Genomic DNA, 18,341 nt, shown 5'->3' with positions numbered 1-18,341 from the left:
GGCCAGGACACCACCCTGACTCAGCCCCACCACCCCAGCTTGTCAGGCTGTGCCTTGCCCAGTGACAAAAGCCACCAGCAGCAAACATCCTTACTGCAACCATGGGGACTTCTGGTTTGGGGCACATTCCTCTTAAAGATGGTTTATGACAATGTCTGAGAGGTACTGTTTTTACCTTTGTGTGTGATGTACTTCAGAGGCAGTTGTGGATTAAAGATTGTCCATAAATTGAGCCAGAATTTGGAAGCCTATCCAGTGCTACAGATTTGATGCTTCTGAAGAATGTTCAGCAAGAAAACAGGGTAATTGTAAATTAGGTAACACAGTGAATATTGACAGTTCTTGGGGGCTGTGTGTTGGAATGGTCTTTTAATAATATTCCTTTTTCAAGGCAGTAGATGAGAAGTCTCTATAAAGATATTGCCATACTCTCGCACCAGGTCTGCTCCAAAACCCATTCAAGCCAACAGAAAGAATTCCATGAAGTCCAGCAGATTTTGGAGAAGACCATAACATCTTATGCTTGCTGTGTACAGAGGAATACAAAAAAAAAAGAGAGAGAGATAGAAGGCAAGAGACTAAGAAGCATTTGCTTATTTATTCTGTCTAAAATGAAGCTTATTTTTGTCCCTGTTTGGTGTGGATATGCTCCAGGACCATCCAGCCTTGGGAAAGGAATTTTGTTCATTCTTTGTTATAAACAAGATAAGAACTTGGGAATAAATAACAGATACTTTTACAGGGGAAAAAAAATCATTGCTCATAAGGGCCTCTGCTCTCAGTAGTTCCTTTGATTCAGCAGGCTCTCTCTGTTCATCGAAATGCATAAGCACATACTTAAATTCCCCTTAATTCAGTGAGAAATGGTTTGCTGAGCAGGGTCTGGAGGGGCAGGAATCAGAGCATTGAGCAGCCTTTAGAGCTGAGCCCTTCTGGGGTCTCTGAGCATTTCCCAATGTCTGTCTGAGCAGAGGAGAGAGGATCTGCCAGGCCCCACAGCAGGGAAAGCCTCAGTGCCCCTTAGCCTGGCAGTGCCAGCACAGGGGAACTCCTCATGCCTGGGGGAGAACTGGGGGTTTGCACTGGGTCCCAGGTGGGCAGCTGGGAGCTCATCCATGGGATGGCTTGGTCAGAAATTCTGCCTGCAGGATAGCTCCACATCCCTGCAGCAGCTGCTGCCTCCTCTCCTGGGCACCCTCTGAGGCTCCTGCTGGGGCTGCAGTTTCTGGGACTTTAAAAAAAAAAAAGTGGAGAATGTGAAGAAGGGAGAGGAAGAAGAGAGCAGTCAGAGTCCAAGGGTTTTTCCAGGCAGAAACATAGAGAGAAAAAGGGGAATGGGAGCTCTTGTATGAATGCATCATGTTTGTCCACTCTTCAATGGATGCTGTGTGAAGTTCCCCAAAAAGATATCATTTCTTGCCAGCCCACTTGCTTCAGAACCCTTGTCTTGGTAATTTTAAAATTAGCATTTCATTTTTTGTTTGGATGGGAATTTCTTGGTTTCATCCACAGGGGAAAAAAAAAAAAAATCTGCTTCTTTATGTGTGGGAAAATTCCCCACAAAATAAAACCTCACACTTTCTTCAGTCCCACAGGTTTTCAACTTGCATGTAATGCCAGAAGTATTTCCTTGCTCAGGCCCAAAGGAAAATGGGTATGTGAACAGTGCAATAATATTGATTTAATATAATCAATATTGTTCTATTTGTTTATAAAATAATGAAAAGTAAACAAATGTACTTTCCTCTACTGTCTTGGAAGTATTTAAGGTTTTGAAATTTCATAAATGACATTGATTGAAACAGGTCCAATTTAGAAGTAGTCAGCCCAGCAAATGTTAAAAATATGACATTTTGGAATAGTTTGTTATAGGAAGCAAGGAGAATTTGAAAATTGAAAGTAATGACATGTCACATTCTTGCAAACACAAAGAACAGTGTTCTGCAATATTTTTTGCTTCCCTGAAGAAAGGACCTGCAACGTTTGTGGTGCTGAGGGAAGGGCAGCTTTGCAGTGCTCACCACAAGAATCTTTTTGATCATTTCAGTGCCACTGGAGAAATTCAGAGGTTAATAAGGCTGCTCCAAAGAGGTATAAAACAATGTCTAAAAAAAAGGAAACAAAGTAAAAGTTACCAAGCTTTACCAGGATATTTGTCATATAAATATAAAACATCAGTACTGCCAATAGAAGCAGAACATGACCTGTCAGCATTTTCTCTTCTTTGCAATATTATTGTATAGCTACAGACTAAGCAGTAAAGCAAATAAATAACAATAATAAAAATACAGTTTGTCAAGCTGAGCCAGATTCTCACGGTAGGTATTCTATAAACTCCTCTAATTCATTTTGATAGAGTGTAATTGGCTTTACAAAGATTTAAGGGTTTTCTTCTCTTCAGGACAAACACAACAACAGAACAATGTATTTTATATTAGATGAGTTTTGCAATTTCTAGGACTGCAGAGTAATTCCTTTGTACACAGCAGTGGGTGGGAAATGTTTTCCTGGCTGTGAGTATCCACTGAGGATATTCAGAGCACCAACAGCTGCTGCTGGACCTGCTGATGGAGCAGCAGAGCTAAATTTGAGGGCAGTGGGGCACCCACCATGCTCAGCAAGGCAAGGTGGGCTCAAGAATTTGGCTGGAGAACAGAGCACCAGTTCAGAGTGTGCTCACACTGCACAGAGGGATTTGCAGATCTCTGGTGCCCTCTTTTAATGGAGAAATACAGTCAAGCCAAGGCGGGGATAAAAACTGTCAAAGGAAGAACATGCACCTAATTTCTTTCTGAATCAAACTTATTTGGGATTCAGAGCATGCCTTGGGATTTATGATGTGGAGGAGAGAATTAGTGATTCTTATGCAGAGGGCAGAAGGGGTTTTGCTTTTGCTACCAAGATGTATTTCCATGAGAAATCCAGACCCTAATGTGGCCCAGACTTGATGCAAATTAGCCTCTTATGAGGTGACTCAAGAAGAGAAGGTCTAATGAGAAGTGAAGAAGCTTTCAAAGCACACTGTACTCTAATCAGCTCATGTGTGAGGCTGAAAGGTAACTTCTGTCAGCATCTTGAAGGGAGCACTTAATATTTAGTCCCCAAATAACATTAGAGACTCCATGTTCTGCATAGGCTGCACACAGAGAATTAACATCTCTTCCACAGATTATAACAACCTTTAAAACCCTTAACAACTCTTTGATTAAAGGATATCAAAGGCTTTGTGATCATGAAACAATCAATCTAACACCTAACTCCTCTGGGGAAGTATTTTCATCCACCCTTTAGCAAATGAAAAATAGGGTTTAGAACCATTTTACCCAAGATGTTACAAAAAAACCAAAGGCAGAATTTGGGCTGCGCTCACAGTCTCTCAGTCTGGAGTTCTGAGCAGTAGATAATATTCCCTGGACTGGGCTGGTAACTCCAGGGCAAATTGCCTCATCCTGGCTCTGTGGCCACGTCGTGTTCCAGCCTGTGTGAGCAACCTCTGGGTGTGCCCAAGGGGTCACAGTGGGGCTGTTTGGGGTTCAGCTGAGCTCTCCCAGGGAGAAGTGTGCTGCTTCTGTGTGGGATCAGCAGCTCACTGCAGAGAGGGGAAAAGACAGAAGCTGATCATGGGCACTGAAGTGACTTTGGAAGGAGGCAGGCTGATGGGATGACAGGAATTCTGTGTGCTGGAGCAAATTATTGGCAAGAGAAGACAGGAGGGAAAGCACTGAACTGACACATAATTTGTACCTAACAGGCAGCCTGAACCCCTATTAGAGCTCTTATGCTGCCAAGCTCAGGGAAAATTTGAACAAAGTTCAAACTTCATTGCTTCCACCCATCAACAAAATGAACAGAAGAAGCATCTGTGATATGACAGTGACAATCTGCAAGGAAGGCTTCAACCCAGGGCCAGAAATTTCAGTTACCCTCTGTACAAACTGCCCAGACCAATGCAGGTGTGGGTACAGTTAGTGCAGAGATATTTCAGAGCAGCCCCTTTATTGTGGAACAAGAGTGAGCAGCCTGGGACAACAAACCAAAGGAGGATGTTGATGAACTTGCTCACCTGGCTTGTCCTTGGCAGAGCCCCAGGTGTGAAACACAAGCACAAGGGCTCTGTGGGAAGAGTGAGGGGGCAGAAGCAGCCAGGCTGGGTGAGTGTGTCCAGGGGATGCCACAGAACAGCACAGAGGGGCAGAGAGGGGCAGGAGCTGACACAGGAGGGGAAGGAGCCACCAGCATCGCCCACCAGCACTGCCCAGCACCACTGCCCAGCACCATTACCCACCATCACTGCCCACCAGCACTGCCCAGCACCATTACCCACCATCACTGCCCACCAGCACTGCCCAGCACCATTACCCACCATCACTGCCCACCAGCACTGCCCAGCACCATTACCCACCAGCACTGCCCAGCACCACTGCCCAGCACCACTGCCCATGCTGGCGCTGCTGGGATGTGCAGGGCAGGGGCTCTGCTCAGACACGATGGCAGCAGCACCTTGTGATCATTGCAACCTACTCTAAAAACCACAGAAAGGTTTCTAAAGCTATTTATACCAAATTTCTCAGCTCCTCCGGGTCCAAAGAGAGGCAAATCCTATCCAAACAGCTCTGCCCTCAGGAAACAGGCTAATAAGGGGCTAATAAAGGAAACAATAACAATAGTCATTAATTGGACAATTTACTTTAAATCCCTTTCTTAAACCATTAACTATATCTTAAAAACTTATAATCTTACTTGTTTTTAACATATTGAAGTCTAGGGAGAGGGTGTGGGAATAGCACTGCACAGAGCAGGAAGTGTTTTATGTGCCAATAAAGCTGGGCATGGTCATTCAGATTAAGTGGGAGATGAGACATTAGGTCTGGGTTACCCCTCCAAGGTCTGGGCACCCCTTGTGATGTCTGGGTGCTGCTGCCCATGGGGGGAGAGAGGACAAACAGCCCTGCAGGGCAGCAGTGCAGGGCACTGGGATGGGCAGAAAGCTGGGGCAGCACAGCCCAGTGGGCAGAGAGCCCCAGGGGCATCACAGCTCACATCCACAGCCAGCAAAACACAGGCAGCCCATGACAAGGGCTTCTCTTGCAAAATACAGCACTGTAACCTTTGAGCTGCTAATCATTTTTCCTTTCTGGCAGCCAAACAAATGTTACGAAAGAGTAATTCTCAGCATCCATTGTACCCTGAGGGTTAAACATGTGTAAGAAGAGATCCAGATAGAGAGCTGGCAGCATCTGCTTCTCCTTTACTGTATGGAGGGCTCTTCTGAGACTTGAGGGATGATGGGAGTTGTCTTTTTCTTCTTTTTTTTTTTTTGAGAAATAAGGTCATGGAAATTGTCAGAGGAGCATATGGAGCGATTATAGCAAAAGCACAGAAGTCTCTTCTTCCTGATTTTAAAAGCCTGATTCTTGTTATTTTACAGTAAGACTGTAAAGCACCAATTCTCTCCAAGAGAGCCAGGGAAAGTGCAGAGGTTTGTGCAGGGGTGGCAGAAGTTGAGGTGGGAGAGGCAGAAGGGCACAGTGGGAGGGATGGCACAGGGATGCCCATCTGGGGCAGCATCCAGGGCACAGAGTTTCAGGAGCTGTCACTGTCCCTTCCACAGGCCAAGATGCATTTCAATAAAGCTCTTTTAAATCACAGCGGGTCTGATTTCTAATACTCACTCCCCTTAAGCCAGCAAAAAGCCACAGGAATAGCACTGGAGGCGAAGCTGCAATGTCAGCGTGGCTGAAGGTGAGCAGGTCTCCCAGCCAGGGCCAGCTTCACTTGCAGCCAGTTTTAGCTTCTTTAATAGTACTTAAAAACTGTGGTGTGGAAGCAGTGTTCTCCAAAGCAGCTGGAGCAGAACAACCTCACATAATCATCAGCCTCAGTGTCCTCATGGCTTTGGCACCACTGGGAATGGGACTTTCCCCTGGGCTGACCTCCCCAGCCCTCTGTGCTTTTTCCCAGGTTTACCATGGGCTGGGCTATCCCAGCTGATCCCCACAAACACCCTGCACCATTTCCTTGACAAAACATTGTCATGTTTAACCAGTACCTTGCACTGAGCCACATGAGCAATTCCCTGGCTCTGGGAAGGGAAAAGTTCCTCGTGGGCACCTTGAAATGCAGCACTTGGGCAGTGAGGCTGACTGTGCCACTTGGAAATTCCATTTCATGGTGCTTGGTTGATTCAGAAGCTTACCAGGTACCATCAAGAAATCAGTCTCTAATGATCAGCCCTGGCCTCAGCCTGGGTATTTTCCTTATGGAATGAAATTAGTTCAGTGTACATGTGAGCAGTGACACACCAACAATAAGTTGGTGTCAGAAATGCTCAGTTCTTTGTTAGAACTGAGCATTTCTTTAACTTTGCTGTCCTCCCTACAGGCCATGGAGGAAGTGACTAACTCCTGAGCAGGCAGCCATGGAGCTGGTGAGAGATTTCAGGTATGTGTTGGAAGGTAAAAAATGTGCTGGTGCCTGTTAGTCAAGCACTAATCAGCACTACGTTTAAGAAAGACTTCTCCAGGGAAATCACAGACTGCTAATTTGGAGGGAGGAAACAGTGCAGATTTTTTCCACTAAAATGATAAAATAAAGGTCTCCAGCTGAGATACCCATTTGGGGAGATGAATGATAATTTGCCAGGACAGGGGACAGCTGAAATTAATAATGATATTCTGCTGTAATTTATACTGCTCAAAAGCCAGAGTCAAATCAGTGTAGTCACTGGGGATCTGTACCTGATTTCTCTGAATGAGAATTTGTTCCATCAATCTGGGTGGCTTAAAGGGAAGACTGTAATAACTCTGAGCACTGGGCTTCAGCTGGTCCAATGGTCTCTATCGAGGACAAAAAGGACCTGTGAGTTCCAGGGTCTGTGTTTTTGTAACTGGATTAGTTAATGTGATGTGGCTTGGCAGAACTTGTGATTCCCTCTAGCATGGAGGGAAGTTACCAGAGGTATTTTCAGATTGCCAGCTGCAGTACAAAACCACAGTCATCCCCTTCCCCAGTTTTACATGGGGACGACATCAAGGACTGCACCAAATTTTAAGAAGTGATCTTCCCACACAAACCAACCAAATCTTCCCTGAAGAAATCAGCTGTGCTCTAAAAGACCACAAAAATCACAGAGGCCAGAATTGTCCCTCCTGACCCTAAGGGCAAGCAAGCCTCACTTACCTTTCTCTTGGCCTGAGCTCTACAAAGAGCCTCAGCACATCTGACTGCAGAGTCACCCCAGAAATGGCCCCTGTGAGCCCTCCCTGCCACCCTCAGGTTCCTATCCCAGAGCTGGAAAGGCAAAACTGCAGAAAATGCTCTCAAAAGGTTAAAAATAAAAATGCAATAGAAATTCTGGCCAAGGAGGGATCAGCCCTGGAAGCTTTCTTATTCTCAGTTTGAGCTTGGACATGTGGAAAAAATAACAGTCATGAAAGGACTCATAGGCTCTCCCAGTACAGATGAACAATAAACAATGCGAAGGAAAAGAGAAAAATAATAGATAAATTTTTATTATCCTCTGAGCAGTTGTAACATGGAAATTAGGATGGGATAACAGGCAATTTAATGCCAGCATATGCATTGGAAAATTGGAGGTGGCCACAAAGAGGATTAACATGACTGGAGAAACAGCCAGCACTGGTATGGGAGAGTAATCAAAATAAGGAAAAAGGAGAAAGGGAATGAGGATAAACACTACCAATCTTTGCTACACTGTTCACAGAAATGTCAAGGGAAAACCCAGACCCATGCAGCCACACACAAGTAGAACAAATTATCAGCCTGAGCAGGAGGACATGCCTGGACAAGAAAGAAAACAATTGATCTCTGTGGGATGACATAAATCCAGCAAAAAGAACAAAAGGGTTCAAGCACTGCAGAGTTAAACTGAAAGTTTTCTGGTGTTTTTTTTTTTTTTCTATTGGTTTTTAATTTTTTTTTTATATTGATCAGGGAAAAATACTAGGGAAAAATACTGGGGAAAAGAATGGAAGTGGTACAGCTGCTTCAAAGCAGGAGATGGCACAAAGCACGAGGCTCAGAGAGGAGTGTGAGCACCCCCAGCGTGTGCATGGCTGCTCTCAGCCAGCCTGAGCACCCTGCTCTCACTGAGCAGGCTAAAGCAGAGAAGGTGCTGAGCACATGGGGGAGCCCACAGGACAGCCAGGCTGGGACACAGCACAGCCAAGGGCAAGGGCAGCAGTGCTGGGCTGGCCAAAACCACCCAGAAACCACCCAAAATCCACCGAGTCACAGCTGAGGTGCCCCAAAACTGGGCGTGGGGCGCTCTGGAGGAAGTGTGATGGACCATGGTGGGGGCACCGCTCCTGCCTCTGCAGCACAGCTGTGTTGGCGTGTTCAATCTGCATGTGACAGCTGCAGTGGCCAAGTTGCACAAAGGCTTTGGTGAGCTGGGCTCAGTAATGAACAGCACAAAGTGCTTTATGGGACAGGATTCATCTGGGATACCCCATTCCAGCACCCCCACGTCTGCTTAGGGTCCAGGGCTGCACCTCGGTGTCACATCCTTCTGGGGTCTTTTGTCACTGCTTTAGAAGAAACAGAATGGTGACCTTGAGCAGCTCCAGAGCTCTGGGTTTGCCCTTCACACAACACTCATGGAAATGTTCCTTTTCAGGCATAAGCACGACTGACCTCAAGTACGTGGGCAAACTGTTTATTTATTGCTGTAAAATGACAGCAAGTTCACTGACAAAAGCAGATTGGGCAGCTGGTGGGGATTTTTAATCACAGAGAAGATTCAGTGGTCACTGAATGTTAATCCACAACTCTTTACAGAATCATATTGTTATTGCAGCATGTTGGTTTTCCTTTGAAGGAGTTAAAACTGTATTCTGACAACATAATGACATATGGTTATTAACTGACTTAAAAAGAGCATTTAGGAGATATACAATGATTTTTTAAATGTATATATAATGTAAATCCATATATTTTATATATAAATATATCTAGCCATGCATGATATGTCTTACAGGAAACAAATATATAAAAATATATCTAGCTATGCAGGATGTATTACAGGAAATAAAGGGGGCTGGTGATAGCTTCTCATAAAATTTTATGTTGTGGTTTTCTGGCTTTCGAGATGCTGCTGATTTGTCCATTTAAAAACAAATAGAATGAAACCCTAAGAAAAAAAGCCTAGACCAGTACTTCAGAGACTTGGTTCTAAGCTTTCATATTCAAATATCAAATGACTGTACTACTGTTCTCCTACTTGTAGTGTTAACTATCCAAAGGAAAAAGGCAGGAAGGGGAGATGAGGCACTGGGATGGGACCTGAGGGGATGACAGCAGTTCTGTCTGCCTGCACTTCCACAGGGGATGTGTAATGAGGATAATAACTGCTCTGCTCCCACTCCCAGTGTGTAAAGTTTATGAGCCCATGGGCCATCCATTCCTAGAGCTGGGACTTCTGGAAAGCAAAGGAATAAAGGTGGAGTTGGCCTTTCCAAACGGGCAAGAATTTTCTCTCAGGATGGAGGCCACAGGATGCAGCACTCTGAGCTCTGCAGGGGATTCCAGACTTGCTGACTCTGCTGGGATTGCTTGGCCTGTGACCCCGTAAGATGCTCAGGTCCTGGCTGGGAGAAATCAGCTTTCAGCCTGCAAAGCCATGTAAGCATGCAAACTGCTCGGGGAAGGTAGGAGAGCTCAAGGACTTAAAGATATTTAATTGGCTTATGGAGCTAAACTCCTTAAAGAGCTTAAGCTGCTGTGAAAAGGGAAGCTGGTTTAAATCCCCAAATCTCCCTGCTGGAAAGTGAAGCCCAAGCGTGCAGTAGGGTGGCATTTGAGGGCCTGGCTGTGCCGTGGCTGCTGCAGCTCTCCAGAGGGGACAGGAGAGTTTCCTGCCAGTTCCTGGCTGGCACAGGAGCTGCTGTGGCCAGGACACCTGGCTCCCCAGTGCCTTTGGACTGGTGGAGCTGTCTGAGAGGCTGCTGAATGCAGCTCTGATTTGGGGAGGTCTGAGCACTCTTTCACACCCTAAAAACCAGAAAGGGAGCCATGAGACCCATGAGAAATGGAAACCGGGAGGTCTGGGAGCACGTGGTGCCTTTGTTTCTACTTTGTTGAAGTTTTTTTTTAGTTTTGGGAGGGAGTTATTGTTTTTATTGTTTGGTTTCTGCTTCAGCTACTGGCTCTCATTATATCTCATGTGATTACAATGCCACTATTTTCTCCTTAGGAGAAAATAAAAAAGTCTCCTCTCTTTTTAATAAGGTTAGAGCTTTAGCTATTCCAAGTGGACACATTAAAGCATTTTGGCCTCAGTATTAACTTTTGTGTCCCTTCCTTTAACTGAATCCAAGTCTCCATTTCTGCTCTGTGCATTACTAGAAAGAGGCTGGAGCTGCAGCCTCACAAAGCAGTGTTGGAGGGAAAGTCCCTTCCTTGTCTTTCCTTGTTTATGGAGCTGATCCCACCAGCCCCTGTCCCACAGTGTTGCACTGAGGTGTTCCCTCAGATCTGGCACAGTTTGTGTCTCTGGGCGCTATCCAGGCAGAGGGAGGAGGGTCTGTGCCCCAGCTTTCACCCACTGTGTGCAGGCTGGGCTTGCACCGAGCCTGGCGCGAGGTGAATATTGTTTCAATGTTTTTTATTGTTTAATTTAGCAGCTGTTTCCAACTTATCAATCAAAACAGTGAATGCACCCCATCTCAGACCTGTGCAAACACACTTCCTTCCCACAGAACTTCCATGGCTAAATATCAGTGAATGACTGGCAGATGCACTGAGCCTTCCCATTCTTCCCAAACCGCTGAACAACTTGTCTGATTTAATTTTTAAATGTTTGCAGTCTCAGCTGGCAGCTGCACTGAGCAGCAGCAGCACCAAGGCGAGGGCACCTACTCAGGGCTCTGCCCAAAATGCAGAGAGGCTGCCAGAGCCCCACAGAGCTGAGCATGGTGCTACAGGCACAATGAAACTTGGCTGGAAGTTACATGCAGGTTATTAATATACAAAGATAGAGAATGTTTAGATAGGACTGGCACAGATCTGCAGGAAAAGTCACAGACTTATTCATTAGTTACTGCTGGAAGGGGACGCTGCTGCTCAGTGCCTAAATGAGCTTCCCTTTGCCTTTCCCATCCAGAAGACACACACACACAAATTAGGCAGCCTCCCAAACACAGGATACATTTCCCTCGAGGAAAAGAGGAGAATTTGAAGCACTCAGGCCCTGCACTGGGGCACCCAAGTGTGTTTGAAATGGTCAGAGCTGGCAAAATACCGAGATGAAAAGCAGCTTGGAAGTTGGAGCGAGAATAGAGGAGACTTCCCCAAAGATGTTTAATAGGTCACAGAGGGCAGGTTTTGTTCCAGAGGCTGGATAGAGGTTTATAAATTGCAGTTCCTCTTTTGCTTTTTTTTCCCCTCCTCTAAGAAAAGGAGAAGCAGAGGGCCTGGGAAATGCAGATGTGTAAGAGGGACTTGAGCAATGAGTTGGGCTTTTTTTGTAGCTAAGGCAAGGTTAAAATTGTGTAATTTTTTGAGGCACAGGTTAGGCTTGCAACAGGGGTGAAAAAATCTGTTTAATTTACTGAGAATGTGCCCAAATTGAGACATGACATTGAGATGGTTTAAAAGATAGGATAAAGTTAATTTTTTAAAATAATTTTTTGAGTAAGAAAGGTGTCCCCACATTTAAAGTTGTTGATCTTTGATTTATTTTCCTTTGGGAAAGAAGGGAACAGAAACCAAACCAACACCCTGCCCCCAAAACCCCATGCCCAAGACTTTAATCTGACAATTCCTCCCAGCTAAGGGTGATTCAGATACCAGTTCCTTTTTAGCCAACCACCAAACTACAGTGGTTTGGATAAAAGGGAACCGTGGTCTGAGTCATCCAGAGTTAGTGTTTGGTTGGCAAAGCCATGCCTGCAGGATTTTCTGAAGTCAAAAAGCCCTGCTTGTCTGCCAGAAGTACCACAGCTTGTCTTGCTTTCAAAAAAAGACTGTCTGCCATGTGATATTTTGACTGATAAATTTAATGTGGTAGTGATTAAACTGTGCATTGGCAGTTTTCTTTGTGTTTTGTTTTTGGGGGTTTTTGGTTGGTTTTTTTTTTTTTTTTTGTTTTTTGTTGGTTTTTTTTTTGTTTTGTTTTGTTTTGTTTTGTTTTGTTTTGTTTTGTTGTTGTTGTTGTTGTTGTTGTTTTTTAACTGAGAGATCTGCCTGGGAAGAGGCAGCAGCCATTTTTTTCCATAATTGCATCTGTTTCAGAGAGCAGACAGATGTTGGGCTGAAATTCATTATGGTATTCATAAACTCCATTGGGATCTGATGACCTAGTAACATATAGCTACTGTTCCTTGCAAAGTGTTTCAAAGTGTTCTTATTTTGAATGAAGAAATAAATCTGCAGAAGATGGGAGGGAAGGGAAAAACCTCTACCAAGGCAGATGGCTGCACAGCAGCAAGATACAATAGTTATACAAAACGTGAGAGTTCAATTTATTTCAATAAATTATCTTTATTTTGCAAAATTGCCAGCCAGCCTTTGTGCACTGGTATCATTGCAGCAGGCAGATACTGACTTGGTATTCTGATACAAGGCACAGCCACAGTGAAACACTCAGTGACACAGGAAAGGAAAGAAAATCAGAGTAGGAAAAATTCTAATGGGGAGACAAAATAATAGAAACAGCTTTCACACCGGGAAGCAGTTATCTATTTAATTAATTTATTATGGCCAAAATCACTGCTGGGGATTCAGCTGGTGCTGGAACAGAGTGCAAAGGCAGGAGCGCAAAGCTCCATCCTTGCAGAGCTGATTCCAGGGACAGCAGGGCTGTGTGCTGGGCTGCAGGGAAGCTGGAAACCCCCAGGGCAGCTTTTGTTTCCTTGAGAAAGCCCGAAGGGCTGAGCTGAAACGATGCTGTGAAGTGCTGGGTCAGGGTTATCGGTGTGCAGGGAGAGGAGGGAGCTCCCCCAGCTGCGTGTGTGTGCAGCCTGGCACAGGTCCCTGCTCTGGGCACCGCTGAAAGAAAATAAACTCCTGAAAAAGCCCCAGTGAGTGGCATATGGAGCAGTGTATGTTTTGTGGGACACCCATACATTAAGTTTTAGCCCTGGGAAATGAGGCGGACATCCTGGCTGGGGTTACAGCAGTCAGAGGCACTTTTTCCAGCTTGCCTGTCCACTCAGGAATCCTTTGGGAAGGAAACTGCTTGGTCTCATTTTGGATATCCTGTGCAACTGAACTAGCATGTTTGCCAGGAACAGAAAAAAGTTATTTAATTTTTAAAGAGCTGAAAACTACTGTATGTGCTTCTGAGTACTGTACGGGAAATTACTGCTTTGGTTTGTTTGTCTGGAGCTCTGGCATTTCCAGTTTACTCAGGATAGCAACCCCGTCTCTTGATCCTAATGCAGCAGTCTCTGCAAAGTGGAAATCTGAAGGCAGATCCAGGTTTAAATATTATTTTCTGGCCCAGCCTTACTGTGTTTGGAATGAAGTGGGAATTTTCTTTAGTTCAAATAGGAGAAAGCACGAGAAATATTCAGAGCACAATCCAACAATGCATTGAAAACAATGACACTTTACTGTGATTTCCAGGCACTGTAGGGATGGGTCCCAGGAATGCTGGAGATATGAATTGGATTGTGTTAGTAGTTCATATTTTTTGCCTCTTTTAACTAAATTGGAATGTAAGTGGATGTCCATGGCCTGAAACTCAAACCTTCCCTTCGCAGTCCAAAAACATTTTGCAGCAGCTGCACTAAGTTATCCTGTTATTCTCCAAGGTGTGGCCTGATAAAAGTGTTCTCTGCTTTTCTGTGGCCATGAAATTGTGCTCCTGGTGTGGCTGCTGCCAAGCTAGCACCCAGACACATCCAGGCTGCACACAGGGCTTTGAAGAGTTTTAATGTGCAACCTTAGCCAGACAGGGGTTGTCCCCTAAAGAGGCACTAAGGAGATGTCTAAAATCTCTAGTTTATATAAAAGCCAAAAGTAATGGAGAATCTTGTGAAGTATTTTTATTCTGGGAGAAAAGTGCTGGCATTGGAGTCAGCATCAATCTGATCAGTGCCTCGGGCATGGGCATAACACAGGCTCCTTACAGAAGGTAAAAACCTTCCACAAAATCATTTCCCGGGGAGTGTTCCAGTGCCAGGGAAGGCTGGAGATGCTGCAGATCCTGTCTGACCCTGGGGCACGTGCTGGGAGCTGCTGCAGCCCTGGGCAAGGCTGGCACACGGGCATGGCTCTGCACCAGGAGCTGGGAGCAGGGGAACCCAGAGGCTTGAGGAGGGATTTGTCTCCTGTGCCTATAGCAGGGAGCCTGACTTGAGCTTTGGGATTTCTGAGCTTCATGTTGGATTTGTATCCTGAAAATGCTGGGAAATGCATGCAGAGGCTGGTTCTGGAGTCTCAGATGTGGCATGAGCTGCAGAGCCTGGCTGTCCCCACAGCAAAGGGAGAGGCAGGGATGTCCATTCCCTGAGCACCATCTGGTTGAGTATTTCAATAACATTTTCATGTGTGTTGGAGTTTTTCTGAATGACAATTTTTCTGAATTTACAGTACAGAGAAATGCTGTAAAGAGTCAGTTTGTCTTTCTCAGGCCAAGCCCCCAGTTTAAGAAGCTGTTTATTTCCTGTAGACCAGAAATCTTATTATCTTATGAGATATCTTGTTTATTTCTCTGCCAGTTTCACACCTGTAGCTAAGACCCAATGTAAACAAAGCTGGAGGAAACAAGCCAGCACGTCAATTTGAGCCTCAGCTTTAAACACTCTCTTCCTTTAGTGAGTGTCACATCTGGCAGGGGCAATTACTCTTGGTAGGATTATTGTGGACCCAAATCTGTGTTAGGATGATGACAGAAGAGCTCAGAATTAGCCCAGCACTTCTGGGGTACAATGGCATTTCCTTTGCTGAAACAAAGGAAGTTCTTTCCCCTTCATTCTTGCACTTCCCTTTTAATACAAAACATCCTTTGCAGGCACAGAGACATTTAAAAGGATTTTGTGTTTGGGTCTCTGGTTGCTGAATGTGGCTTCAGGGTTTTGAATATGGCTGTTGGAGAGGAAAGTTGTACAGATAGCATTTAATTGTCTCTTATGTTTGCTATGCTTTGGTTGTTCAATTTTTAAAATTGATTTTATTGTTAAGGGAACCTGTTCATTTTTTATTATTGGGAAGGTGAATGTGGGTTTATTAACAATTGCACTAATGCATGGAATTTCTGATTCCTGGGAGTTTCTCTGCCACAGAGCTTCCTGCAGAAGGACAAGGTGGGGAGGCTGCTCACAGGTCACAGCAGCACAAATCCCCTTGGTTTGGTCAGGGCTGTGGGGAGGCTGTGCCAGGAGCAGGGCACGAGGCCGGGGGGGACACCTGGAGCACATTTCTGTGTCTGTAGAACCTGTCAGCAGGCTGGTGAGGAAATCAGGCCTTGTAAATCTGGTTCTACCGTGTAAAGTACCCTTGTCCTGGTGGCATTTGCAGCCTCGACAGATCTGCTGTGAGTGTCAGTGACAGAAGCAGCTGTGGCTTCTGCTGGACCTGCAAGGCCTTGATGGGGAATGATGCTCTGCCTTCCTCAGCAGCAAGGGAACAGCTGCTCAGCCTGCAGGGTGTGAGTGGGGCTGGAGCACCCACAGGAACTCCCAGCAGGGTGCAGGGGAAGGCAGTGCTGCTAAAAGCACAAAGCAGGGACAGTGAGACCTGCCTGTAAAATACTACAAGCCATGTGATACTTCTAAACACTTTAATACTTCTCATTTTGGGGTAGAGTGTTGTCAAGTGGAAACTAATCCTCAAGTTGAGCACTCATCAGAGGTGGGCAAGGCAGGCAGGAATAATTTCAGCCAAGAATCTGAGATGGAGAGGGAGGGAGGGCATTGGGTAGAGAGCAGTCAGGAGTTTCACACCCATTCTCACTGGGAGGCAGGAAGGAAGTGGAAAGTGGCAAGAGACAAAGGACAGCCTGAAGGTTAGAGAGAAGAGATAAATAGGGATTGTGAGAAATAACACAAGCAAAAAGGCTAATGATACATTTATGTAAGGCAGGAAGGCTCAAATGGGGAGCAAAGCTCTGGCTTAACTTTGACAAAGGTGACAGGAGGGCCAGGATTTTCTAAATGCTGCCCAGGGGAGAGCAGGGGGCTGGGCTTTTGCTGTGTGTGGATTTCTGCTGCATTGCACGTTTAGTTCTTACAAACTTACACTTTAATGCAGTGATTGGCCCCAACTCTTTAGCAGAGCCTCCAAATGCTGGCCCGAAGGCAGGCAGAGAGCTCGAACTCAGGGTCACATTAGCCATAATGTACCCAACGCGGGCTGTTGTACAAGAATACTCTGAAGCTGAGTGAAGCATCAGCACTTCTTTCAAGGAAATTGCCAAACGCCTTTATTACAACACTGCCCCTCGCTGCTGGCATTGCAGCCCTCCCGGTGTGCTAATAGGCACCAAAGGCACTCCAACCACTTTGTCTTGATTTTATGTCTGCAACTGTGGAAATTGAGAATTTCTGCCCCTTTGCTTGCTCTCTGCGAGGGGACAGCGCCCGGAACATCCCTTGAGAGTGTTTAAGGACTTTATCTCAGAAATGTGCGTTTCCACTGATACTTGGCCCAAGAATACCCGCAAGTCCTTCCAGCCTGCTACACTACTGCGTGTTCTCCCTGCGGTCCCAGCTCCCGGGGAGAGGCGGCTCCGAGGGGCTGCGGGGGATGCGATGTGCCTGCGGGCCGGGCTGCCCGAGCGGCTGCTGCGGGATCCGCACCGCGTGGGGCCGCGGGATGAGCCGAGCCCGGGAGCGTCCCTGGGAGCATCCCTGGGAACATCGCTGGGAGCATCCCTGGAGCATCGCTGCCGTCACCTCCCTGGGCTCGTGTTCGCAGCGCCCGTCAGCCGAGGGGAAGGGGTTGGCAGTGGCTCAGTCGCGTGTGTATAAATCCTCATCTTTGGACGCTGTCACTGCAGTTTTGGGGCTTTTGGGTTTGGTTAGCGGCTGGTGCATCGCCCCGTGCGCCGGGAGCGCGGCGCCGGCGGGGTCCCCGCTGCCGGCCCGGCCCTTCCCGGGGCGGTGCGTGCGGGGAACTCCCCGGTCCGGTCCCAGCTCGCCGGGGCGATCCCGGCTCCCGCCCGCGGGGAGCGCGCCCGGGGTGCCGAGCGCGGCCGCCCCCGCCCGCCGGCGCAGGTGGCCCCGACCCCCCGGCTCGCACGTCACTTCCTCGCAAACTTTTCCCCGAGCTGCTCCCTCCGCTAAAGTTGCCGGCGGCGGCGGCGGCGCCCGGGCCGGGAGGGCGCTGGGCCGGCCGGGCATGCCCGGCTCGCTGCGCGGGCCGCCCGCGGCAGCGCTAACGGAGCCATGGCCCGCAGCCTGGACGGCATCGACCTGGCGGCGCTGCGGGTAAGGACTGCGCCGGGGGAGCCTGCCCCGGGCTCGGGGCTGCCGGTCCCGCTCCTCGCTCCCCGCTCCGCGGCGTGTGCGAGCCTCAGCCCCGTTATGCGCTGCCCGGAGCGGCTCCGTGTGCCGAGCCCGGCGCGGCGGCTGCAGGGACCGCGGCTCATCCGCGGCGGCGATAGCGGGGACGGCGGGCGGTGCTGCCGTGCCCGCACACGCACCGAGATGCCCGGGGGCTCGGGGGACAGCCCCAGGCTCTCCCGGTGCCGCTGTCCCGGGGCTCTCCCGGTTTCGCTGCCCTGGCCGGAGCGGGGGTCCCGCTGCGCTGCCCGGCTCGGAGCGCTGCACCGCGGAGCTCCTTCCCTGCCAGGATAGGGAATAATTCCTACCGACATCCCTAAAGATGTTGTGAGTGCTGTGAATACAAAACAAATGGGAAACGAGGAGCTTCTGGAAGCGTGGCGGCTTGGCTTTTGTGGCCTTTTTGTTGTTATTGAAGTTTGAGATGTTTTATGCCCCCCTCCTTTCTCCAAGCTAAAAAAGTCAGCATTTACCTAGTTTTGTGAATTTTTATTGTTATCCTCTTATCTTTTTAATGCAAGCCAAACTTTGGCCACGTTAAAAGCAGCGCTGTCCGTGTTTCATATCCACAGAGCAGCGGCAGGGCTGTGTGTGATGCCCCGAGTTCCACTTGCCCTTTTCACACAGGAGCTGAGCACTGAGCGCCCGTCCGACCCAGGCAGGGCTGCTGTGGAGTTCTCTCGACAGAAGAGGAGGGAAGAGTTCAGTTGTGGCAAGAAGCAGTCATCCCCAGACAGTGAAACCAAAGCAAGCCACTTGCTAAAAATATCAGGGAAAAAAGAAACAGGGCTGGGAGCAGCCTGTGCGATGCTCACATGGCGAGGAGGGTGTTCCAGACTGGAGGCAGAAAGAGGAAAAGCAGCAGGGACAGTA

The 18,341-nt window shown here is 47.5% G+C and overlaps 1 protein-coding gene across 1 annotated transcript in view; it reads left to right on the top strand.

The window, feature by feature from the left end:
- The first annotated feature begins 17,221 nt into the window (after positions 1–17,221).
- Positions 17,222–18,341, top strand: part of NRK (Nik related kinase) — an 87,659-nt gene continuing 86,539 nt past the window's right edge. Inside the window, exon 1 of the mRNA XM_059482659.1 lies at positions 17,222–17,393. Within this exon, the coding sequence (XP_059338642.1) occupies positions 17,352–17,393 (42 nt within the window). The 5' untranslated portion in view covers positions 17,222–17,351. The remainder of the gene's footprint in view (positions 17,394–18,341) is intronic.

This window comes from Ammospiza nelsoni, chromosome 15, assembly GCF_027579445.1.
Source record: "Ammospiza nelsoni isolate bAmmNel1 chromosome 15, bAmmNel1.pri, whole genome shotgun sequence".
Classification (NCBI taxonomy): Eukaryota; Metazoa; Chordata; class Aves; order Passeriformes; family Passerellidae; genus Ammospiza; species Ammospiza nelsoni.
This window is presented reverse-complemented; position numbering and strand designations above follow the sequence as displayed.